At 41.3% G+C, this 26,655-nt stretch overlaps 1 protein-coding gene across 4 annotated transcripts in view; it reads left to right on the top strand.

Annotated features, from left to right (window-relative positions):
- ITGB4 (integrin subunit beta 4) overlaps positions 1 to 26,655 on the top strand; it is a 114,093-nt gene that overhangs the window by 45,812 nt on the left and 41,626 nt on the right. For all 4 annotated transcript variants that reach the window (XM_088482541.1, XM_088482542.1, XM_088482540.1 and 1 more), the window contains 22 exons: positions 4,092 to 4,174; positions 9,667 to 9,768; positions 10,068 to 10,272; positions 10,813 to 10,909; positions 12,013 to 12,184; positions 15,156 to 15,419; positions 16,827 to 16,916; positions 18,880 to 19,002; positions 19,175 to 19,342; positions 20,044 to 20,120; positions 20,540 to 20,751; positions 21,700 to 21,803; positions 22,142 to 22,240; positions 22,630 to 22,759; positions 22,921 to 23,043; positions 23,144 to 23,250; positions 23,589 to 23,622; positions 24,491 to 24,676; positions 24,780 to 24,883; positions 25,415 to 25,473; positions 25,561 to 25,584; positions 26,298 to 26,446. In XM_088482541.1, the coding sequence (XP_088338667.1) occupies positions 4,092 to 4,174; positions 9,667 to 9,768; positions 10,068 to 10,272; positions 10,813 to 10,909; positions 12,013 to 12,184; positions 15,156 to 15,419; positions 16,827 to 16,916; positions 18,880 to 19,002; positions 19,175 to 19,342; positions 20,044 to 20,120; positions 20,540 to 20,751; positions 21,700 to 21,803; positions 22,142 to 22,240; positions 22,630 to 22,759; positions 22,921 to 23,043; positions 23,144 to 23,250; positions 23,589 to 23,622; positions 24,491 to 24,676; positions 24,780 to 24,883; positions 25,415 to 25,473; positions 25,561 to 25,584; positions 26,298 to 26,446 (2,712 nt within the window). The remainder of the gene's footprint in view (positions 1 to 4,091; positions 4,175 to 9,666; positions 9,769 to 10,067; positions 10,273 to 10,812; positions 10,910 to 12,012; positions 12,185 to 15,155; positions 15,420 to 16,826; positions 16,917 to 18,879; positions 19,003 to 19,174; positions 19,343 to 20,043; positions 20,121 to 20,539; positions 20,752 to 21,699; positions 21,804 to 22,141; positions 22,241 to 22,629; positions 22,760 to 22,920; positions 23,044 to 23,143; positions 23,251 to 23,588; positions 23,623 to 24,490; positions 24,677 to 24,779; positions 24,884 to 25,414; positions 25,474 to 25,560; positions 25,585 to 26,297; positions 26,447 to 26,655) is intronic.

Here is a 26,655-nt window from a genome sequence, read left to right as displayed (position 1 = left end):
AGGGGAAAAAAACATCCCACCTCTATTAGCAATTGAGACTGTGTATCTTCTGAAGCTGCAAGTTTCTGTTTCTATGTTTATAATTGTGTATTTAAGTTGCCAGATAGGCTATTTAAACCAAACACATATAAATGATTTGCCAACATGATTCATTTCACCCAGGACACATTGTACTACTCCTGTTTTCAGAATAATTTCCCCATTGAATTAAAGGAGTTGTCCACATAAGTGGTGTATTATACCAACCACTGGCTTTGACATGGTTTCACTAGGAGAACTAGGTTAGTGGTCATTAGGTGGCATAAAGAGTATTACTTGGTTGTGAGCGCTTCCTACTACTGAAGTAAACTGGGCTGAAGAACATAAGTGAGAATCTACCTACAGAGCATTGTATATCAAGGAAATCTAGGAATCCTGGAAAGTAGTTATGTAAAATATACATTTCCCATGGCTTAATTATTGTAATAAGCTAGCTGCATGATGAAAGGTTGTAATGTAAGTGGTTTTTTTATACAAAATGTTCCCATACTGCTTATTATGTAATACCAAAGCCACTGAGAGTTGGCGGGCCCCGATAAGTATGTATGTGTGTGTATGTGGGGAGTTCTGGGTGTTTGGGGGTGTGGCCAATTAATTGTGCATTGCTATGCCTCGTCGAGTGGTCTATGAATAAATTAAGCATATGCGCAGCTTTGTGCAGAGAGGGAGTGGTTACACCATGCCAGCAAGCCTGCCCCCCACGACACCCCTGTGTAAACTGGGCAATATAACTGCAGCAGGTTGCTTTAGAGGGAGGTATTTCTCTAATACAGACAGAGAGTGACTGATAGCTTAGTGGATTTGCTTTTCCCAAATGCATTTTGTTTACTGGTGGATTCATAAAACAGAGACAAGTCCAGGGAAGTGATAAGAGGTTGAACTGCATTCTTAGCCCTTTGACCTGTATGAGATCACATTAGGATACTGTCCTACAAATGTGTGTGACATATAGTGGTGATATATTAATTTACTTTTTAATAGAACTGTAGTGGAATATCAAGTTAATACAGAATAATATACTTTCTTCTACAGCCAGGGAGGACACAGACTGACAATAAAGTTAAGCAGCACTTACAAAAGACAGGACAGTTGACTACTAAAAAGAAGCCCTTCCACTTATCCGTCAGCTCCAATCATAGTGACGTTTTACAAGGAGTCCTGTATAGACTATATATACAGTAGTCAATATAATATAGTTATTTTTGTTGTTTGATTGTTTTTTTCTTGTAAACTAATCTTTGGTCATTTTGTTTATCCAAATACATGGAACATGGAAGGGAGAGACTGAAGGTGCTTCATTCTCCATCTGCTACCAATGTGTGCTTTTAGTCCTACCTCTCTCCCACTCACTGCCCTCTGTAATACTAGTGTTACGAGTGAAGACAAAGGTGTAACCTGTATGCCTCTGCTCATTTCGTTTGCTTGGTCAGTGGCTCCCTCCTCATTAACCTGGCTGCTATTGGGAGTTCCGCATCACATATAGATCCCCATATGTAATAATAGGGGCCGCAGCAGATATAGTATAACTTTCTTGAGCTTGTGCCCAATAGCTAACATCATCATTAGATGGTGTTAGCCAGGGGCGGATTGGAAATTTAAAGTGGCCCTGGAAAAAAATGTCAAAGCAGCCCAAAGTGTGCGTGCCGAAGGCGCGTGCAGAAATGTGGGTGTGGCCTTGTGGCAGGGGTGTGGCCTAATGTGAAATGCCATGCTCGCAAGCCACTCCCCCATTTTCATCATACTGGGGGCATGCCCGCCACTCCAGGAGCTGATAGCCATTACCACAGTCCTTCTCTCTAGTGAATAAGCACAGCAAGCATGTGAATGAGTTTTCTTACCTATATGATTTCTCTGCAGCGGGGAACCTCTGGAGAAATTTCTCCTCCCTGGACAGGCAGTGTCTTGAGTCGGTATTCACTATTCATGCGGGACATCACATGGTTTGGAAGCCGCCTGTTTGTGTTGTAATAAAGCCAATGTCATCGTTATGCACCATAGGTTCATCCAGATAGTAACAGAAGTTTTTGGGCAGAACAAAATATGAGTTCCCCATATCAAACTATTTTATATTAATAAAATATATTTGCTAATTTGGTACCATTTGCATCAGTAATATGAATTAATTAGAATTGTTGTCTTACTGATGATTACTGTGCCCCAGCCTTTTCTTCTAATAGTACCAGTGGTCCGACCATCCTCTATGTGTGTCTCCAGCACCCTCGCCTTGGTGTGTCTTCAGCCCATCCACCCCCTATGTGTCTCTTCAGAGCTGTCCCCCTGCTTCTCTCTAGCACCAACCTTCTGTGTCTCCACATTGCCATCATGCTGTATATCCCCAGCTCCATCATCCTGCATTTTCCCAGCGCTATCTTCCTGCATCTCTATAGCACCATCATCCTGCATCTCCCCAGCGCCATTATGCTACATCTTCTCAGCATCATCCTCCTGCCCTAGCACATAATAGCCCCCCTCCCTCACAGACAGATCAACAGCTCCCCTTAGCACGAAATAGTCCCTCTCCCCCACAGATCATAATCTCCCCTTAGCACAGAGTAGCCCCCCTCCCCCACACAAATAATCTTCCCTGAGCAGAGAATAGCCCCCTCCCCACAGACAGATCATCTCCCCCTAGCACAGAATAACCCCCCTCAGACAGATCATCTCCCCTTAGCACAGACAGATCATCATGTCCCCATAGTACAACAGGCCCCCCTCCCCAAGACAGATCATCATCTCCCCATAGTACAACAGACCCCCCTCCCCGAGACAGATCATCATCTCCCCATAGTACAACAGACCCCCCCCTCCCCCACAGACAGATCATCGCCTCTTAGCAAAAATTTGCTCCCTCCAACCCTCCCCCACAGACAGATCATCTCTAATAGTGCTCAATAACGCCCCCCTCAGATCATTATTAATCCCCCCAGGGCCACCACCCCAGACATTCCCCCTGATATAGATGAGAGATATATCTCTCCAGACTCCATCTCCCTATGATCAGACGGGCCCCGACTTGTCATGTCACAGGACAGAGAGTCCTGCATGCAGCGCTGCTGTGTTTCTCAGTCCCAGTCTCCCAGCAGCCAGCCCAGCCCCATTGCCATTGTCCTTCCCCGGCTGGGTATAATCTCTTCATGAATTGTAATTTCAATAAACCCCCAGCCCAGCCCAGGTCTACCTGACCTGAATCTTTAGCTAGCCTACTACCTGTCAACTGCTACCGCGCTACCAGCTACTGACTGCAGCCAGCCCAAATGTCTCCTCTCCACTCTGCTCCCTCCCCAGGCTGTGAGATTAAACTTTAACTTCAGAAGTCACAGCCTGGGGAGGAAACAGAGTGTAGAGGAGACAATCAGGCTGACTGCCTGGGTGGCCCCCGTCCCCGCAACTTACTGCAAGCCAGCCGCCGACACACAGGGACCCGCGCCTGCTGGTGTGCTCTCCGCACACATCCTAAGTCCTCGACGGCGCATGTGACGTAGATGGCGTGCCGGGTGGGGCTTTAATAGGCTAGCTGGCCTCTCTTCTCGCGGGCCGCGGGCAGGCACCGACAGTCGGGCTGCAAGGGAATACAGGTGACGCAAATCAGTGGGCGGGGCCACAGTTGAGAAGCGGCCCCACAACCAATCGGCCCACCGGGATTTATCCCGCAAAATATAATGGCCAATCCGCCCCTGGTGTTAGCCATTGTAGCCTATGAGGTACATTATGCAACATTCCCCGGAGAGGGATCAAATGGATTACAAATGCGATCATTATGCATCTGGCCCTATGTGGTGAGAAACAAACATTGAGTTAATATGAAATTGTACAGATCTGAGCTGGTGTCTAAACATATAATCGTAGACTTCTGTGCTCAAGCAACTACTGGGAGATCCTCCCAATCTCCAAACATTCTCATTGAGAACATGTGGTAAAAGCTGATATGATTTTTTTATTTATTTATTTGGCATAAGCCCCATGCATGTAAATGTGCATGTTATTATACCTACATGTGTATATTTATGACTTTGTCCTTTCATATACTTATCTACTTATCTTGGTCTTCACAGTTAATCGTTGTATGGCCTCCAGAGCCAAGACCTGCACAGAATGTGTTCGTGTGGACAAAGATTGTTCCTATTGCATAGATGAGGTAAGATGCTCTTGAATTAATACTGAAATAGAAGTTCAGTTTAAAGTACTTATATTAAAACATCACACCATTCCAAAACATTAGCACTGTGTATTGAGATACATCATTTTGTGAATCTTCGGGTTAGCATAGTTAATGATGCTACTGTGATATTTATGAGAAAGGTGGTACTCCCTTGTATTTTGTACCACGTTTACTGACAGCAGAGACAAGTCTATGATAATGGTAATGCTTTTCTGGAATACTTAAAAAAGAAAATGAGATATACATAGGCAAATAACATAACAATTAGTGGTAGCATGAATTAATCACGTTACTAAACCATCCAAGTCAGGGACTCTCACACTGCATTGGCTTTCCCCCAGAAATATAGCAAAATACCTTAGATCTTATAAAGGATTTTTAGATTACACCAAGTAGTACATTATTATTTATTACCAGTTATTTATTAAGAGTTATATAGCGCATATATATTCTGCAATGCTATACAGAGAATATTTTGACCACATCAGTCCCTGCCCCAGTGGAGCTTGCAATCTATATTCACCATCACATGTACAGTACACGCACATACACACTAGGGTTAATTTTTTAGTCAGGAGTCAATTAATCTACCAATATGCTACAATTGCTGCTCTATAAATGTAAGAAAATGTTAAAAAAAGGTTCTAATTCCAGTTATTATTTAAAATGTTGTTTTCAGCCATAAAATAACATAAGAATCAATAGCGTTGTTTAAAAATCAGCTTTTTATTTTAGAATATGAATTAAACAAACAGAAAATCCTTTCTTCTCCATCCATTACTCAGTAGGGTGTGATAACAAGTTGCTTACAGTATTATGCCTATTTTATTGTGAAGCAATGATTAAAACAGCCTTGATACAGCTCAAGCAAAACGCACGTTGGCGTTTCACTATGCTCCAAATGTTTTAAGAAAAGTGCTGTAATAAGCTCTATATTAAAGGGTTTACTCTGGAGATGTATGTTACGATCCTTATGCAAATTCGGCAATTGCCATGATAGGATAAGAGTATGAGATCGTTAACATGATAATCTGAGTGGTTATACCGGAGATTTTGTGGTTTATATATAATGGGAAGCTGATAGCTTCATTATTTCAAACTGTGCTGACCGAGTCTGATTATAATGTGACTTTAAAATAATTGTCTTGGTATCCACGATACACCTTATTTTCCCAAACTGTGCTGATCGAGTCTGATTATAATGTGACTATTAAAATAATTGTCTTGGTATCCACGATACACCTTATTTTCCCAAACTGTGCTGACCGAGCCTGATTATAATGTGACTTTTAAAATAATTGTCTTGGTATCCACGATACACCTTATTTTCCCAAACTGTGCTGACCGAGCCTGATTATAATGTGACTATTAAAATAATTATCTTGATATCTATGATACACCTTATTTAATAACCCTACGCTATACACAGGGCAGTTTCTAGGGTCTGAGACTCCCAGTGGGAGCAGTCAAAATGCGCCCCCCCACCCCCCCTCGAAGCAGTAATATTGTGGAGTGGGCGTGGCGTCATCGTGAGGGGGTGTGGTATCACAGTAAGGGAGCGTGATCTAGAAAGACCACAGAATGACAGCCACCGTGACTACTGAGTACAGGGGTGTCTAACCTGTCAGAGGCAAAGCGCTGAAAAATATATGTAGCTAAACAAAAGACAGACAGCATGCGTGGCCTAGCTGTCACAAGCCCACGCCGCATTTCTGTGTGCATGCCTGTGGTGTGACATTTGCAGAAGTATGACCTTGCATCACACCCGGTTTTAGTCGCGTTGGGAGCGAGCCCAGCCAGATCCACATAAAATACACTGCAACAAACCACTTCCACATAAAATATATTGGAAAAGCCAGAGGCACATAAACTACGTTTTAAAACCACATCCACCTCAAATACATTATTAAATCCAGAACCACATAAAACACATTGAAAAAACATGATTCACATAATACACACTTCATTCCAGCCTCCTCCCTTGCCATTCCATCCCGACAGGTCTTAGGCTTCCCCCCCACTGGCTCTCAGGCAAAAGTGCCCATTATGCAGTGCCCCCTGTAGTTGTCCCCATATGCAGTGTCCCCTGTATTTATGCCCCTTATGCAGTGCCCACAGTGGTAGTGTAACTTATGCAGAGCCTCCATTAGTAGTTCCCCCTGTAGTCATGCCCCCATCAGTAATGCCCCCAATAGTAATGGTCCCTGTTGTAGTGCCCCAGTAGTAGTGTCCCCAGTTGTATTGCCCCCAATAGTAATGCCCCCTGTAGTAGTGTCCCCTTTATAAATTCCCCAGTATTAATGCCCCTGTATTAGTGCCCCCAATAGTAATGCTCCCTTTGTAGTAGTGCCCCAAGTAGAAAAGCCCCAAGTAGTAGTGCCCCCAGTAGAAGTGCCCCTGGCCCCTGAGTAATGCACCCAGTAGTGGTGCCTCCTAAGCAATAACCCCAGTAGAAGTGCCCCCCGAGTAATGTCCCCAGTAGTAGTGCCCGGGTGCCCCCAGTAGTGGTGTCTCCCCCAGTAGAAGTGCCCCCAGAGTAATGTCCCTAGTAGCTGTGCCCAGGTGCCCCCAGTAGTGGTGGCTCCCCCAGCAGAAGTGCCCCCAGTAGTAGTGCCTCCCCCCAAGTATTGTCCAGGCTGCCTGCACAAAAAACAAAACAAAACAGTAACACTTACCTTCAGCCCCGCTCTGGCGTCCGCTCCGCCCGGCTGCTCCTCTCTCTGCACTATGGGAAAGACGTCATGACGTCCTCCCATAGTGCACATTGTGGGAGCCGGAAGCAGGAGCCTCCGTCTCCGTCTCCGGCTGCTCTGCTCTGCCGGGCGCCCGCTGGTAACTGAATCTCAGCGGGCGCCCGGCAGTTAACATGCTGTTTCTACAGCAGGGGTAGGAGGCAGCGCGCCCCGTGCGATTGCACGGGTCGCCTGCCCCTAGAAACGGCCCTGGCTATACAGCTCCGTGCTAAACAATACCTATAGAAGCCGGAAGGGTACGAGTGAATATAAAATTAACAGCCTAGATCCATTAACTAATAGTGATCAGGGTTAACAGCAGTTTGGCACTGAAAATCACTGAGTCTACAGATATATATTTTATATTTTACAAGACGGCTTAGACCGTGACTAAATTGTAACTTATACCCCTTTTACATCAGAGCTAAAACCAGGGTTATTGCAGGGTTAACCCGGGTATCTCCTTGGTGTAAAAGGGGAAAGGGTTGGATTGCCGGGTCGAGTGACCCGGCAATCCAACCCAGGTAAATTGCAGGGTTTATCACGAGAATAACCTGTGAAACCCTGCAGTGTGAATGGCGCGTCACGGGTCACGATGACCTGGAGTGCGCTGCATGCCGGCCGATTGGTCCAGCTTCAGTGGCGCTTGGAGATGACGTCATCTCCAAGTGTCCACTTCAACACCGGAAAATCCGTGTTAATACAGACCCGGCTCCGATGTGAACCGCGCCAACTCAGGAATATCCAGGGTCGACGCCGGGGAAATTCCGGGTCTGACCTGGGTTGGAACTCAGACCCGGAATTTCGGTGTAAATCGGTATAAATTGCAATCTGGCATTGAAAACCACAGAGCTGACAGTCATATATTTTACTGTATAAGACTGCAAGACAGCTTAGACCGTGATTTATGATGGGATTTCTGCATATATTAAAATAAGAAAGCGGAGAAAGTAGATGGCGGAAAAAGCATAATTTACCTCATTTGGTTATTATACATTAATTAACTGCACCTACTAGTTTACTTGTGTTTCATCTACAACAGTGACCAGGGTTAATAGTAACCTGAATCACTGTCTTTCATTCTACAATATAAGACGCATAGACCGTGATTGAACCATGATTTATGGTGGGATCTTTACATACATCTGAGTGAGATAGCGGAGAAGAGGAATGTTTGGATGAACTTATACTGCTATGTTAAAATAAACATCAAGTGTCAGTCTGCATTTATCAGATTACACTCACAATATTAAACAGCTTTATGCTGCTAATGCTGGCCATACACGCTGCAATTATCGGGACGATCCGCCCGATATTGACGGATCGCCGCGATAATTGTAGCGTGGGGGGGCGACCGCGGGTTAAATATTGCTCGGTCGGGCATGCTGGATTGTCCAGCATGCCCGTCCGATGCGATGTTTACCCGGTAACTGTCGGCCGCATCGGGCAGTGTATGCCCAGCGCGGCCGACAGGCAGACGTTTCCTGTGTTCCTTCCTACGGAAGGAACAGGGAAGTGTCTCCTCCCCCGGGGGCGGAGCGCAGATGTCGGGCTATACACTGTGAGATTTCTCTCACAGTGTATGCCGCGGACATCTGCGGCTCGCAGCCGGCCAGATAAAATGTCTGTCGTTCTGACAGACATTTTATCTTGCCGTGTATGCCCAGCATTAGTATTTATAACAATACATGACTCTCAATATTAATTTAATGAGGATGACAATTTTGAACTAGTTGCAGTCTGATCATTATAGCAATCTGATATAGAAGTGAATATTGATTCTTTGATTTGTACAGTTTAAGTCACATACCTATGATTATAAACAATTATGGGAATAAGGTAATATATCAGGCTTGATCTTTAAATCAATACAGAACATCAGAATAATAAATAATAAGATTTATTATTATCCGGAATATATATTATACTAAAAACCTCAGTTAGTGATATGAATGACTGATATCCTTTTGCAACATTTGTTACAATTTATACTGTGATACTTTCAATTTGCAAGAAATTTATTAATAAATAGATACAAGTATTTAAGATTGAGATTGTCACAGTTTTTGTAAACTATTGAATCTAATACCACTTCAACTGATTTATCATATCCAGAGACACTATTAGGATATTTATATACCCTTATGCTAATATATATTCACCACTAGAGAATTAGCACACAATCAACAGTGGAACATAGTTAATTAATATTAATTCTATTGATACACATTTATATATTTTCTTTTCACATACGTAATATTCACTTTGCACTTTCATCACATAAATATGAAATTTTATTATTTTGTGTTGAGTTTTTTGTCTTAGTGAGTTATACAGTATGTGTCCTTTTAATGAATACTAATAACAGTTATATTTTATATTTAATCAGTCCTAGTGCACTGCCAGATAGCCTTATTTCCTTCTTTTTTGTGTTAGCTATTATATAAGTCGGGCGGTGGCACATCCCTGATGATTCTATGGAATGTATGACTCAATTTGTGAATTTGGGATTTTTGGACTAATCTACTAATCATTTATATACATATATATTGAAGGTATAATTAGGGTTTATAGTGTTCTGTGCGGAGACTATTATTGCGATTGGTTGATTAAAAAAAGGTGTAGTTTTGTGATATTATGTTGAATTCTTTCAAGAATATAATGTCATATTTCAGAAAAGATATGATGGTTCATAAAGGGAATGGTCATCGTTCAATACTTTCTTATTTCTTTCAGGGTTTTCATGGTTTTCGCTGTGACCTGCGGGACAATCTTATTGAGTATGGATGCAGTGAAGCAGGAATTGTTTACATGAAAAGCGAAGTCCAAACTCTCATGGTGAGATATTGTAATTATAGTCCACCCTTGAATATGTCCTATACCGTAATTCTGGTCTCTGTCATGGAACTTGGTATAGAAGTTATTTCAGGTAGTTCAACTGTAACTCTACAACAGTTCTGGAACTACAAGTCCCAGCATGAAGAGTATGATGCTACATGTAGTTCTACACCAAATAGTGAGGTAGATGCTGCCTAGGGCAGTCTCCTTTACCTTACCACCTACTCACAGCCTAGCTATAACCTGCACACTACTGCTCAAAGATCATACCCCATTCAAACGTGTTCATTTATTTGCAGAGAGAAGAAATTAATACAAGATTAAGTAAAACACAAGTCTATCCCCAGCGAATGTCCATGCGACTGCGTGCTGGGGAGGAACACACCTTTGACTTTCGTGTGTTTGAGCCCCTGGATACTCCTGTGGATCTATACATATTGATGGACTTCTCCTACTCAATGTCTGACGATTTGGAAAATCTTAAGAAAATGGGGGATAATTTGGGTAAGGACTGTACCTTTCAGTTAATCGGGATATAAAACAGTACAATTGGTGGGGAGAGCTGAGGGGAACAACAACATAACGTGAGACAGATTGTTTAACTATGATGGAACAGAATAGAAACTGAATAAAGATTTGGAAGAATAGGGGAAGAGAGTAGAGAATGGAGGGAAGGCTGAGCAGACATGTAGAAGGTTAAAGGGATCATTACGTGCTCAGTGATAAGAGAGTGAAAAATCTTTTAGTAGTATTAGGGGCCCAGTTGTCAATGAGTTTTATCATACGCAACAAGTTTTAAAACTTGTTGCGTATGATAATGGTGCTCGAGCCAATCAGCTACTAACTGTCATCTGTTTGAAATATGACAGTTGGGGGGGGTCATTGACTTGAGCACCATTTATCATACACAATGAGTTTTAAAACTGGTTGCATATGATAAAACTCATTGATAAATGGGTCCCTACATATGGAAAAGGAGATGAGCAACCAACATTGTTTTTTATTGAAAAAAAAATCACTAATGACTTTTTTCCTGTTTGACAGCCAATGTGGTCAGCACACTCTCCACTAATTACACTATCGGCTTTGGGAAATTTGTGGATAAAGTGTCCGTTCCTCAGACAGACATGAGACTGGAAAAGTAAGTGGGATAGATTGGTTCGTTCCCATAGTGAAATTAAATAAAGCATGTGATAGTTTTTAGGAGGGATGTCAGTGGCACAATATGGTTCATTGTAAGAGTGGAGAGAATTGTGATGTTAGGAGTTTGTTGTCCATGTTTTGAATCTGTATAGTATAGAGCTTGTGCTAAAGTAAGACAGTGGTGTATGAAAAAATATAACAATAACATGGTGCATAGAACAGTTACATGCAGTAACCTATAGCAACCATAGAGACAGACATCCAGTTACTGCAGACAAGTGCAACAGACTACTGAAACCTATGGGTCACAACAAGTGTCCTCCTTGCACTGCTTGGTGTAATGGTCAGGTGTGTAGGTTGTCTATATTATTAGTTCACTAAACTAGTTGGAGATCTGTAGAACATTACTCTGTATTTACACTAATTTTATTGATTAAATTGCTGTAAAATATAGTACTAGCAAAAAAATATAGCTTGCCTCAATTCAATAAACTTGAATACAATCAGCAGTTGTCAGTGATACTTTCTGACCTTCTCTAAGCAAGAGCATATAGCCCGAAGAACATGTTACAGAGATACAGCCGAGAGTGTTAACAATGTAGAAAATACATTTACATTTGTAAAATAAAAAATAAAATGTAGCAAAAGCAAAACAAAATAGAATAGAATGTATAACAAAATAAACTATTTAAGATGTGCATGTATGTCAGGTGCCCATTGCTTTGTATTTAACTATTTACCCCAGGGTAAATGGATGTATAATGTTTATTGCATGATCGCCATTCCTACCACACTTGCCCAAGTACTGGTGGAAGTGATGCCTTTCTGGAAGATATTTTTTTTTCATGAGAATACAGCCAGTCAATTCACTAATGTTATAGGCTGCATTTTTATGAATTTTGGTTCAGCCCACAAAACGGCTGTACGTAGATGTTGGGTACACATTAATTTGACTATATTATGATCTTTAGTTAAATATATGATTGGTTGTGTTGTTTATGACACAAAGTATAAGTCTTGGCATTGGAAATTATTTCCTTTTTTTGCTGGGAATTGTGGAGGAGTGACAGCTGCATTTCTATGGTGTGATTTCAATTTCAGACTGAAGCAGCCTTGGCCCGACAGCACTCCCCCTTTCTCTTTCAAGAACGTAATCCGCCTTACAGACAATATTAATTACTTCCGAGAGGAGTTAAAGAAAGAAAGAATCTCTGGAAATCTGGATGCTCCTGAGGGTGGGTTTGATGCCATCCTTCAGACAGCTGTGTGCACGGTAAGGAGGCTATTACCGTTATAGAAAGCAATAAATCAATAAACAGGGTTGGGTATGAGATCCCGGCTGTTCAGAATACCGACAGCGGCATCCCGAAAGTCAGAATCTCAACACCCATAAGGAAAGAAGGTAAGACTAACCCTTACCCCTAGCCCTACCCCTCCCACCCCGGTGCCTAACCCTAACCCCCCCACCCCCTAGTGCCTAAACCTAACCTCTCCCTCCCTGCACCCAAAACCTAACACTCCCTCCCCGGTGCCGAAACCTATCCTCCCCCTCCCCGCACCCTAAACTTAACCCTTCCCCTAGTGCCTAACCCTAGCCCTGCACCCAAAAAGTCCCCCTAACACCCGAATACTTACCTTTGGGATGCCGGCGGTCGGGATTTCGGCACCGGCATTTTGCCCGTCAGCATCCCGCACGCTGGGTTGCTGACTACATCCCCAATGAACATTACTGTGTGGTCTGTAATTTGCCATGAGCAGGACCCTCCATGCTCTTCTTCTGTCCCTGCACTAACCCTGTCTCCAGTGCTCCCACATTCATTCTATGTCTACAATCTGTATGTCTGTCCACACAATGTCATTTGGTCATTGAGCGATACTGTATCAACGTCACTCACGTTGTCGTCTTATTATTTCACTGTTTAAGTAATCCCATTGTATGGTCTGTTTGTACTTTTTGGATTGAATTGGTTGTGATCCAATGTGATGTTTTCCCTGTATTGTGCTATGGACACTTATACCCCTTTTCCACCAAACTTTTAACCTGTGTACTGCCGGGGTAACCGGGGTCAAAGTTTGGTGTGAAGGGATCTGAGAAAAATTACCTGGGTCGAGTTACCCAGGAATTTGACCCTGGTAGCTACCAGGGTTGAACCCGGCATGGCCCTGCGTAATGGTGCGACCCAGGTTATTCGACCTGGGTCACGCTAAAAGCCGCTGATTGGAGCTCGAAGGTGCGCTCAGAGATTGTGTCATTTCCAAGCTCCCCTCAGAGCTCACAGCATGGCTACATGATCAGATGCAGGAATGAAGCAGCTGCTAGAAAAGAGAGGTGGAAATAAAAAAAACAAATGACAGGAACTCCGGGCTACACAGTGGTAACTCGTCGGCCATGATTGATGCAATGCAGTGAGCGGTCACCACCCACTCTTTATGACCTAATCTTTGTCAGCCTAAAAATGTCAGTTTTTTAATGACACACACAAGTTTTGCAGGGCAGACACGGGTTCAGTGTAAACGTGGCTGACCCAGGAATAGCCCAGGTCCAAGGTGCAGTGTGAAATGGATCTGACACAGGTTGCAACCGTGTTCTAAAACCTGGATTGAACCTGGCATTTTGGTTGAAAATGGGTATTAGTGGCATCATGTGAATTAATGATAATGATAATAGAACTGCAACTGTGCTCTGGACCTCTCAGGAATTTGGAGACTTGGTCAAGAGCACCTATTTTCAGTGGGTCACATCAGGGACCTTATTGTTCGCAAACAAGGAGGATGCGAACAGCCTCCATGTACATCACTTTAGTGAGCTAACTGGTCAGACACACAGGATGAGCATCGGGGAGGAGAGAAACTTATCGCTCTCAGTGATGAGTCTACCAGTCTACTGCTCAATATCACTGAGCGGCACTAGCCTCTTTAGCTGCTCTGCCTTTGGGGAAGGTTGTGCCTGGGGATGCCACAGTTTCATAATTATGATGTTAAACATAGAGCATCTTCCTAATTTATCATTGTATATCATTGTATAGTCCCCTAACCATCAGTATTTCCATTGTGAGCAGATGGTTATCAAATACAATGGGTTAGTAATGCCTTTCCAAATCCATACAACATCTAAATCCGGTATAACAACAGGCGTGCGCACAAGGACATTTTGTGGGTATTTTTTATTTTTTTTTGTGGTGAATACTTTAAAAAAGCAGACCCACACTGATTCTTTATTTGCTAAAGTCCACCTGCATGTCTGCCAAGCACACTCCAAGGCGTATGCCCACTTCCCAATCCTTGGAACTCCGCTTAGCTTTGAGAGTTTATGGATCCACCTTAAAATGCGCATAGTGAACATGTTTACAGAGTGCGTTAATAGTTTACTTTTTTGCATTTCAAATACTCATTTTCAATGGATATTAACGCCCAGATAATAAGAATGGATTGTAAGAATTGCCTATAACAATAATTAGAAATATTATTGTAAAATGGCTGAATTTTGAAAAACTTGGACATTTTCAAACTCTATAATTTCCATAGGCAAATATTTAAAACCAGGGGCTGCCCCTAGAAATTGGGGACTGTTAGAAGATTTGTATTGTTGGCCATTCACACATTTCGGTGAGTGTAGATAAAATGTTGTTTATAGTGATCAATAAACCATTAATGAACCTTATGCCACACTCTGCATACTCAGGTAAAAATAAGTAACAATGATAATCTACAAAATTGATAACTTATTAATATTAAAGTTGCATAAATAATCTCTAACAGACAATAAAAGATACACAAAGTTGTGTAATGCTAGAGACACACATAGTAAACTTTGTCAAACAAAAAACACAATAAAAATCAAATCAATCAGAACAATTTCATCCAGGCACAAAGTCAGGTTCATATTGTAAATGAATATGAGACAATACCTATAGCATTAGCTATACATTGTGTTTTTACCAGTGCCTGAATCATTTATTTATTTTTAGGCAGAATGTAGCTTTTAACTTTCTATGTATATTAAATGGAAATTATACTGTAAAATATTTCCACAACTTCTGTTTTATCATAACAAGCCATGTGTTTCACTAAGCACTGACCATGAATTTACTTTTTATATATCCCTATGCCCTGCATCATGGAGAGATTAAGCTCTCAGCTTATCAAAAAAGGGCGGGATAAGAAAATTCAGGACAGGATGCATTATAAGAGTTCTGTGATACAGCTTTATGCCTATACTGTAGTAACAAGTAATCTCCCCACAGAACCAAATCGGATGGAGACAGGGAAGCACTCACATCCTGGTCTTCTCTACGGAATCAGCGTTTCACTACGAGGCCGATGGAATGAATGTCCTAGATGGGATCCTGAGGAGAAATGATGAGCAGTGCCACCTGGATCAAACCGGCCTTTATACATATGACACCTATCAGGATTATCCATCAGTTCCCACTCTTGTTCGACTTCTTGCAAAAAATAACATCATACCAATCTTTGCTGTCACCGACTATTCCTATAGCTACTATGATGTAAGTGTAAATGGAAGCGAGTGGATGCTCTTCATTTTAGTCAGGATTCCCATAAATTAGAAGAAAATAAATAAATCAGGTCTTCGATGTATCCAAAATATAAAGGGTAGTTCTGCAGTACGTAAGGCTAATACCATGTTTTTTAATGTCTGATATTATTTATGGCAATGCAAACAAAATAATTGTCAGGGGGTTACAGAAGAAAACATCAAGTAAAAATACAGTATATACATTCAGCCTAAATCTGTCTCCCAGGGAGTGTTTATGATATGCACCATCTATAGGGTTCGGTATATTATGTCGACATTGACCATGTCGTCATTCATGATGCCTATATGAGAGGGTAGACCTGGTCATAATGTCGACAGAGAAGATGTTCATGTCGACACTGATTAAATATTGACATGGTAAGAATGTCGATAATGTATTTGGGCTTCATGCAGAGAGGTATGCTTACATGATGATTTGCGCACATTTCCGATGATATGGCGTCTGCGATTGCACAGGACCCGGGGAGGGGGTGGTGCCAGCCTCCATGTCGTAAAACGGGGATGTGTCTCACACAAACTTTCTTGGGGTGCTGAGGCCAGGGTCTCTGTCTTCTTACACAGCCTTCCTTGCCTCAGTTACGGAGCTGCAAGTGACAATCTTAGTAACTCCAGGGTTACTCAGATAGCCGATGGTCTTGCAGATAATCCAGTGCTGGGTCTTAGGACTCTGCAATGCTGGCATGAGGCATCTTTTCTCCTCAGACACCTCCTGCTGCATTAGCATATTTTCACATCACTGCTGTGTCCAAATGCTAACCCTGACCTCTAACGCTAGCTCCTTACCCTAAGTCCTACTATAATGCTAATGTCGACATTTTCATTATGTTGACTTATCATATGTCAACATTCTTCCCTTATCGTCATTTTCCAGACGTCGACATGTTAGGGAGTTACGGGATACCCATCTATAAGCCTACACTGCTAAAGAGCGCATCCAGCAAAGGATTAGACATAGAATAGTTGTTACAGTATATTTGCTAATAATACACTTTTTGATCTATTTTGTACTTTTAACCCCTAAACAATACAGGAGGACTTTTAATGTATATACATTTCTGGAATCTCTATGCTTCAGTAACCTTATTGTTTTCTATGAATTTCTTACTTTCAATATTAAAGTCACTTTTGATTTATATTTACTTGCTGAGGTACATATAATGACTATTAGCAACAAAAAAAAGTAACATCTGATACATATTGATATTGATTTCCAGTCAGTGGGGAAAAAAACTGTCAGTGCAACAAATGTTCCATTGTGTATTGTTTTATTCCATATAGTGATAATGAAAAATGTTCCTGCCGTCCTTTCAAATATCATATTCCAAAGCAAATGTTTAATCTTCTTTATTTCACACAGAAATTAAGCAAGTACTTTAAGGTGTCTGAAATTGGGGAGCTGAAGGAGGATTCTTCTAACATAGTGCAGCTTCTGGAAGAGGCTTTCAAGGTATGAGAGTACTTCTGCTACCAGGTGTCACTTTATTACGGGTGGCAGATTTAATGATGAATATTTTTTTTCTAAACATAAATACCTATTACACTTATGTTGCATAACATCTTTTATAGCTATGGAGATTTGAATGTTTATACAAACCATGTCCATTATGATTATCCAATCTATTTGTGAAAATGGCTGTTATACAGTATTTTTAGGGATTTCCATTATAGAAAATAATAGATAATTAGTTTCTGCGATGCAAAGTAGACAACTCTGGTCTAGATATTTTCAGTTAAAGTTGGTCTTTTGGCTATACACAGTGGAAGCAGCCATTTTATGGGCTGCACCAATATTCTATAACTATATCAGTATACTGGCAACCGATGACATCACTGAAGCATATATCAAATGTAATATTAGTTATTTATATAGTGCCTACATCATACTTCCCGACATTCAGGCAGCCCCCTCCCCCTGCAGGTCTTTGCAGCAGGGGATGTGGGGGAGGCTTATGTGGGTGGTGTAGGGGTGTGCCAACGTGATTGCATCATCGTGGCCCCGCTTTATAATGCTGATATTTCCACCATTGAAAAACAGAGGGCGGGGCCATGATAACGCGATTCAGCGCATATTGTGTCATCCCCCACAGACTGCCCACTTTCGCATGGGGGCCCGGGGGAAGGGGGGGTACAGTGGATGGCGGCCATTCCTGGGGATTTGCCTACTCTTGCGAGGGGGGGGTGGCGGGGGCGGCACACAATTTTTGAGAGGCTCCCGGCAGTCCTGGGAGTGTAAGCAAGTATGGCCTACATATTACACAGTGTTTTGTAGATGCTTTATAGGCATTGATGTGTCAGCCTTGAAGAGAAATAATGTGGAGTAGTTGTCCAAAGCAACCAATCAGCTTCTGTCATTTGAAAGACTGTGCTAGATAAGTGAGCGCTAGAAGCTGATATGTTGCTATGGGAAACTTCTCCACTATATATCTCTCCAAGGCTTGAGACATCTCTCCCTTAATCATTCACACCAGTCCCTGCCCTAATGGAGCTAACAATCTACAGTATATTCCCTGCCACATGGTCACACAGACACTAATGTTACCTTTTGTCAGCAGATTTAATCTGCAAATGTTTCTTTTGAGTGTGGAAGGAAACAAGAGCATACTCTGGAAATCCACACAAACATGGAATGAACATACTAACACCACAAATCGAAGAGTAGTAGCACCAGCTTTTGTAGCAAAGTAACCCAGTATACAGTATACTATGCAATTTCAGTTTGATGTGGACATTTATCAATAAATTAAAAGGAAACGATCTATGCAGGGAGTGAAGTGTTGCAGATATGTATTGCATTAAACAAAGTGTGTGACTTTAGTTTGCTGCCACTTTGCACTTGTGCTGAACATTTTTGTGACCAGGATACCTGGGCATGCTTCAGACTGCTATTGACAGTTTTGGGTTGTATCACTGAGGCATAAGCTATAAAGTACTGTATGTCTTAAGCTGGGTACACACTAAGCGATGTGTACGAAGCCGATATGTTGCCCCAATGGCCCGACATACCGGATCCTGGGTACACATTAGAATGATGTAATGAATGACGGAACAATCCCTTGTTCCATATTTCATTAACATGCATGGAACCGCAAGCGTTATCATCAGGTTTGATGTGCAGCACTGCACAATATGTTGTTATGATTTGGCCAAATAGTAACAACATCGTCTCAGTGTGTACCCAGCTTTAGTTGTATCACTGGTTCCCGTTAGAAAACCAGTTACGTAAGTGATGCATAAATGAGCTTACATTCTCCAGAACATTAAGTGGCTGCTTCCATTGTGAGTAAGTGAGCATTCTCGAGAACATTAAGTGGCTGCTTCCATTGTGAGTAAGTGACATATGTACTTTATGTATCATGGTTTGATTGCATTTTGAAATAATCTGTGCTAACACACAAAAAATTTATTTGTAGCAAATCCGCTCCAGGATGGACATCAGAGATGATTACACTCCACGTTCCATGAATATTACAGTCTCATCAGAGACAGCCAAACTGACTGAGTCTGGGTCTTTCCAGGTGACCCGTGGGGAAGTGGTGAGTGTCACAAGAAAGAAGGGATAACTGGAAGCATATTTTGATAAATGTAATATTCAAAAAGGTTTATGGCACTTCTTAAATAAACTGTTTAGTTGGTTATTGTGGATCTTGATAACTTTGTAAGGAAAGTGGATAAAGACAGAAATACTTTATTTGTTGCTTCCTTCAGGGAACATTCAAGGTGAATGTAAAGGCTCTAGAGCAAGTGGGTGGGCAGAATGTTTGTGACCTTCCCATGAAGGACCAATTTGGCAACGTCATCCTCAAACCATCCACCTTTACAAATGGACTGCAGATTGATGCCTCCGTCATGTGTGATGTGTGTCCTTGTGAGCTGGTGAGTATGTATGTTCTGTAGACTTCAGATATTTTAAAGATATATAGGAACTGTTTGCAGTGCTAAACAGAAATCTAGCATATGTGCACCAACATTACATACGCAGAACAAAATGCGTACATTCACCCACTTGCTGAGTTGAATGAATCTTGCCCCCTATCCATATGCTTCATCTGCTACTAGTTATCATCACCAGTGCACACTTGCACCAGTCTGTACTTGGTGTAAAAGATACATCTGAAAACTGGTGTACTTAAGATTTCATACAACTCTGCACCGCCCGCAATTGCGTTGACGCATCATTAGTGAACTTTGCCCACATGAGAACACCCCATTACAACCCAGTTACGCCTCTCCACTCATAAGTGTAGATGCGTTTGAAAAGCATATTACGCTTGGTTCCGGAGCATTCAAATTGCGAAAACATGCAAACGGGCACATGTATCAGGCCAATAGTGTTATGTTTAGTATGCTTCAAGTACTGTCACATAATTCTTTCCCCAAACACAAAAAGTTCCCAGCTCCCAATATTTAATTAGATGTCACAATCATACACCATAATCTTCAAGGTTCTTACTACTCCTTCATATATACTATTCCAAACTTCTAGTTAAGAAGGCTGAAGCAGGGGTTTGGTAGCTGTCCTCCTGCTGTTTTTTTCTTATTCCTGTGTTTCACCTTTTATTATTTTCCATCTGTAGAAAAAAGAAGTAAATTCTCCAAAGTGCAATGGGCATGGGAACTTTGTATGTGGACGTTGCGAGTGCAAGGACCCCTGGTAAGATAATTGTTGTGCTTTCCTTTATGGACATATGGAACACTGAAATTTGTGCATTTTAATGTTTAATTTCTGCTTGAAATCCTACTGTATACGGATGTGATTTGTAGAATGCGGCATCTCTTTATGCGGGGTGTATCACAGAATGTGCCAAATAACCCCTAGGTTATAGTTATTGTATATGTAAAAATATAGTTTTATTTGAGCCCTTGGTATAGAATTGTATATGTAGTTGTAGTATGTTTTTTTGTCTGTTTATACTGGTGAAAGAATGTGGTAACAGTTGGATTTATTCTCACTTGCCCTGTGTCTGAGCTCTGATCGTATAGTCATCTTTTTGGAAGGATAAATGATAATACTGTATATAATATGTTATATATTGTGATATTGTTCAGGTGATATATTCTTGTGTTTTCCAGGAGAGGAGAATTCTGTGATTGTTCATCTGGGCAAACTGTAGACACCCAGTCATGTGTGGCTCCTGGAGGCCAAGAGATCTGCTCAGGACAAGGAGAGTGCCTCTGTGGGGCTTGCCAGTGTTATTCGGAATCCCCAGACCACCAGTATCAAGGGGAATTCTGCCAGTTCAATAATTTCCAGTGCCCGCGTATAGGCGGCTTTATGTGCAATGGTAAGAGAGCTGTTGGTTGCTCTTCAGCAGCTGCCTTGTAGTTGATAAGTGTCTCTGCTTTTATAGGCCATCACACAAGGTGCACTTTGTTCTCCCACAGTGTGGTGTCTCTTGGGATCTAGTTTTAAAGTAGATTGTGTAGATTAGAACTTGTTGCATTGTATATACAACTCAAGTGTTTGAGTGTCATAAAGGAGCTGGAGCACATACAGATGTGTCCTCGTACACCTAACGTCTATATGCCCGGTGCGAATGAGACTCTCCAAGAGGTGTAACGTACAGTCTTTTTGCATCATATTCGCATTGCAGACGCAGCGAAACATCACTTAAAGTGTACAAGAGACGCTGGGCTCCGATTTTAACCACACATGAATTCGTTTTAAACATGTACAGAGTCGCAGATGAAGCAAAACTTGCCTTGAGAAATAGCTGTGGTCACTGCATTGTAGCACTTTGTACACAGATTCAAATACACTCGCAAACAGGTATACAAGTGACACACATCAAATTGGTCAGTGCCATCCAGCAACGTAGTTTTGCAGCTGCCAGCTGTTTTATTTATGTGAATGAGATGCACATTTTAGTACCTAACGTGCCAAATGGGGATATTTGTCGCGACTTGAGCAACAGTGTATGAGGACACATCTGTAGTAAACAAATGAATTCCCACTGTAGCCTGCAAATGTAAGAAGTTAACTCTGTCCAAGACTAAGCAATGGGATGAATAACAATATATTGAAGACTCATGCCATTGTTCTAATCAACAAGTAGGTAACTTGCATTTTATATCCCAAGGGAAATATGAGACCGTCTTCATTTGGGATTGTTAATGCCTAAGCATTGCAGAAATATTACAGAGTGCTGCAACAGATATGATGTACTAACCATTACAATATGAGCTGCAAAGAATAACTTCAAGCCCATATCTGTAACTCTTGTATCTTGTAGATAGAGGTCATTGTTACATGGGAGACTGTGTGTGTAAGCCTGGATGGGAAGGGCCTGGATGCGAGTGCCCAATCAGCAATCAGACCTGCCTGGATAGGAACGGGGTGAGTATGGATAAAATTAAGATGGGGGGGGAGCCAAGGGTTTGTATAGAGTGTGGAATTAGCATGGAACGAAAATGCGTACTAGGGTAGGCCACTTCATTAAATTGAACCAAAGCCATGTCCTGCAACACTGTCCAGTGGCTCCAATGATGTCGTGTCAATATCTAGTTGCATTGAAACATGCTAAAAACCAAGTGTAGGAAAATATTGGCATGATTGTTTTTATTTGCGTAGTTGTGGGGTAGTAAAATGACTGAATTAAGTGGCATGTAAATGTAGAACTATTCTAACACTATATATCTATCTATCTATCTATCTATCTATCTATCTATCTGCAGGGCTTGTGTAACAACCGGGGGAGGTGTGTATGCGGACGATGCCAGTGTGACTCAGAGTTCCAGTTCACGGATGCCATGTGTGAATTTAGCAGCTCATTGGTATGTCTATGCAGGTCCAAACATAAGATTCATTGTGTTTTCCTCATGAAACAAGCAGGAATTCTTAGACATACAGTACACTGCACAGCGGCAGCATATATAAAATATGTGATTCATTGATGATAGCTTACTGTAAAGGAAAATATAAAAGAATAAAATAAGAAAACATTATAACCAAGCTAGCTATTGTCAATGTACAGAATGGTAAGGAGTTTATATCCCTACATACAAGAACTGTGAGGTGTTCTTTACTCACAGCATATATCTATAATGCCAGCTTATGGGAACAAAATATAAGCAGATATTCAGACACCTAGCAATAAGAATATTAGAACCTTTTTATGGCTGTGTGACTAAAGTACTGTTCTGTTATTGCTGTGTACGAGTAGCGCCTCCTGGGGGCATGTGAGGATGTAAGAACATGTGTGCAGTGCCAGGCGTGGGGCACTGGAGAGAAGAAGGGCAAAAAATGTGAAGGCTGCGAAATCAAGATAAAGATGGTGGATGAGCTGACAAAAGGTATAGACATACAAATACCTGCCTCTTTATAGTCCTGTGAACATGGAATCTGCTTTTCTAGTAGTGATACAACAAACTTTATGGGAATATTCTGTTATATTTGCAATCATAGTTCCAGTTGCTGCCATGTTCTCAGTATTGTCTCTTCCTGTTCCTGGTAGTTGATGACAGGACAGAGAAATGCTCTTTCCGTGATGAAGAGGATGACTGTACCTATCATTACACGGTGGAGGGAATTGGTTCCATATTATCAAACTACACTGTGATGGTGCATAAAAAAAAAGGTAAGCAACGCTTCCCATTCTGCATGCATTGCCCATCAGTGCATGTATTACTCTCTGGCAGATACATGCTCATAGCAGAAATTCTTCTTTTCATCTGCAGAGTGCCCTCCGGGTGCCTTTCTTTGGCTCATTCCTCTACTCATATTCCTGATGCTGCTCCTTGGCCTGTTACTTCTCCTGTGCTGGAAATACTGTGCCTGCTGCAAGGTAACAATGAGAACCTGGACTTCAGACACTGTTGGAGGGGTATAATTAGTCCACCTACAATGGACAGAATAACATATGAAACATTAGGGGATGGAAATTACATAGAAGAAAATAATTAATAAGCATTATGCATGTGGCCTGTTTGCAGAATCTTTATGCCACTTAAATTGTTGCGGGATAATATCAAAACAAATAATGACAGTATTTTACATGGACCTGATATTCAATACATTTTATACGTGCTTAAGACTGTGAGATTTTAAATGGAAGAGAAGAGGATAATTGTCTCTAAACCGCAGAATTGAACAATGTTTTTTTTTTATTATATTTTTTTACAGGCATGTATAGCTCTACTGCCCTGCTGTGGACGAGGTAAGGGGTAACCCGACCAACATGACCACAATTATGTTCATTTTACAATAGATAGTTCATTTTTCATATCTACACTTTCCATTCTTTCTCCTCGCTGCACATTAGTGGTGGCTGCAGAGAAATGCCAAATGCCAATGGCTGCTTTATTATTGGTGTCTGTTGATGCTTCTGTCTTCCAGTAGACAAATACACTTTCCCCACTTCTAGCTACAATTGGTATTCCACTATCTTATGCATCAGCTGCTCCCCATAGCGCTCAGCTTGTTAGCCTGTTTGGCCAGGGTGACCTTTATCTTGTGTCTCATGACATTGCATGTTATTTATTTGCAGTATGATCCTCTCAGTGTACTCTGTAGCATTCTGTGATATAATGGGCTTTATAAATAAAAATAACAATATACAAGCACTTACATCATGTCTCTCACATGCTAATTAGCAGAAGATTTTGTTATCCAAAACATAAATAACTAGTGTCCTGTCTAATTCTAAACTATAAGTAGAGAACATTAGAGAAATTTTTAATGTCCATTCCCATATTAATATACATTTTCTCTTATAAATTTGCATAACTTGGGTGGTGCATCCCAGAATATATGGCATCCATTATTGACTCATGGGTGCCCCAATAGCAGAATACTATTCTTTCTTCTTCTTTGAATCAATCACTAATACTAAGCTGTGTAAGACTTACTATGCTCCTGTTGTCAAACACTACAACTTTCTGCACCACATAGGTCCACAGTGATAGAGACATCCATTAATTTGTTCAAAACCAGATACCAGCGGATCACCTGTATATGTACTTGAATCTCAAACAGGTAGTTTGTTGCTTTACAGATCAATATAGGCACTCTGGTCTTTTCTCTAGGACGCACAGTGGGATTTAAGGAAGACCACTACATGCTACGGCAAAGTCTGATGTCATCCGATTACCTGAACACGCCTCTTGCAAGAACTGGCAACTTGAAAGGCGGGGACACCGTTAGATGGAAGATCACGAACAATGTTCACCGCCCCCCTCCTTCACATGGAGATTTGAACCCTAAGGAGCTGGGTATGAGATACAAATAGTTGGGATAGGAACAAAATAAGCTTGGGGTATAGGATTGGAAAGGAAAGCAAACTGTATCCTTCTTTTTTTCCCTCCTCTTCCTCAGTCCCATATGGTGTCTCACTGCGATTGGCTCGACTTTTTACTGAAAACCTGTCCAAGCCTCAGACAAGGGAATGTGACCAACTACGCCGAGAAGTTGAGGATACGGTGAGAAAGAATAGAAATTAAGTTTAATATACACACTAATATTTGACAGCCAGATCCTTACAGTATTATTGCTATTTTCTAAATTTACAATTCTCTTGATATCCCAAGTTAAAAATGATTGACTAGATTTTCTCAGTTTATCAATAAATTTTTTTGCCCGTGGATTGCAGCTGTATATTGGAAACTGAGGGACTAGGGGGTAAATTTACTAAAGTGAGAGTTTTTGGAAGTGGAGATGTTGCCAATAGCAACCAATCAGATTGTAGCTATTATCTTCTAGAAGGTGCTAGATGATTATTAAATAAAATCTGATTTGTTGCTATGGACAACATGTCCACTTCTAAAAACTCTCACTTTAGTAAATATACTACTAGGAATCTATCTTGTTGGGTTCATGTTTTAAACTGCCCATGGCCAGTACTAAGCCTTCTCATTACATTATTCCCTTTCTATGCTCTGCACATCTATTGGGGCTGCCAGGAACCCTGGTCAGGGAATGGTGATTCTCACTACACGCTTCTCTCTCCTTAGCTGAACGAGGTGTATAAAGTGATACCTGGAACTCACAAGGTGAAGCAGACAACCTTCCGGTAAGACTGTCTTCTATGCATGTATCAATAATATTTTGACCTCAAAGCATACATGGGATTAAAGACTCTCTTTTTATTTCCATTTAGGCTGCAGTCCAATGCCGGAAAAAGGTATAAAGAAATGCATGTTATTTTGCTATTCTTTTTCTTGTTCTGCCTTTAATACAGAAGTGTTAAACACACACAAAAAACTTGCATGGTTAACTGCATCTCTGTATGTAGATATAGTTTGATGGAGCTGCACATACAGTACATGGGCATACACTCTCATTGTGCTATCCATGGTTTATCTGTGCAGATGCTTTGTAAAGTAATTACATATTTTGTGCTGTGATTTGTCAACAAAAGAAAACTATAACCTTGGTGTTTATAATACTATATATTTTTTTAACATCACTCATTATTTTTTTTCTCTGAAAATATCCCTAATTTGACCCAGTTTGGAAGGACAATCAAAACTGCCTTTAATGCAAAAGCCATAAATACACATTTTTGCGAGTAGATTCAGTATATGTTGGTCTCAAATATGTGTAGTTACCATCCCTGCAATCTGATTTTACTATATTGAACATGATTGTTTTTGTGTGAGTTTGTGCATAATCTGACCTCTTACTGAAAATTTGCCCTAATCACCCCGTTCCACATACCATCTTGTATAAGCTCATCCTTAAAAGCCTGCAATCTTGATCTGCATATGGCTCTGCGGTCCCGTACAATCAGGTACAAGGCTGTAGCTGCTGATCTGCGGGGACAGCATGGTACCTGTGGGTCTTATATGTCCCTCTCTTGTAATTGACTCTGACCTATAACAAAATTGTCTTCAGACAGGATCACACGATCACAGACACAGTATTAATGGCTCCACGGGAGGCTGAACCTGAGATTGTAAAAGTCACAGAGAAACATGTCACCCAAGAGACATTCCAAGACATGAAGGTCACCCCTGGGTACTATACAGTGACATCAGACCGAGGTGAGGACTAAGGGCCTGATTCAGAGCCGTTCGCTATTTGCGGTCGTTCGTTCAAAAACAAGGGGTGGCTATTCAAATGATCCGTTCGCAAATTGCAGTCTGTTCACACCTCTAAGTCTGAACGAGCGAGCAAAACATACGCTCGTTTATTTGATAAAAACGCCCCCTGGCCGCACGCACCATACGTCATGCCCGCTATTTATTAGATT

Source organism: Taudactylus pleione, unplaced genomic scaffold, assembly GCF_031769625.1.
Source record: "Taudactylus pleione unplaced genomic scaffold, aTauple2 ptg000290l, whole genome shotgun sequence".
Classification (NCBI taxonomy): domain Eukaryota; kingdom Metazoa; phylum Chordata; class Amphibia; order Anura; family Myobatrachidae; genus Taudactylus; species Taudactylus pleione.
Note: the sequence above shows the minus strand (reverse complement) of the source record. Positions and strands in the feature narration are given on the sequence as shown.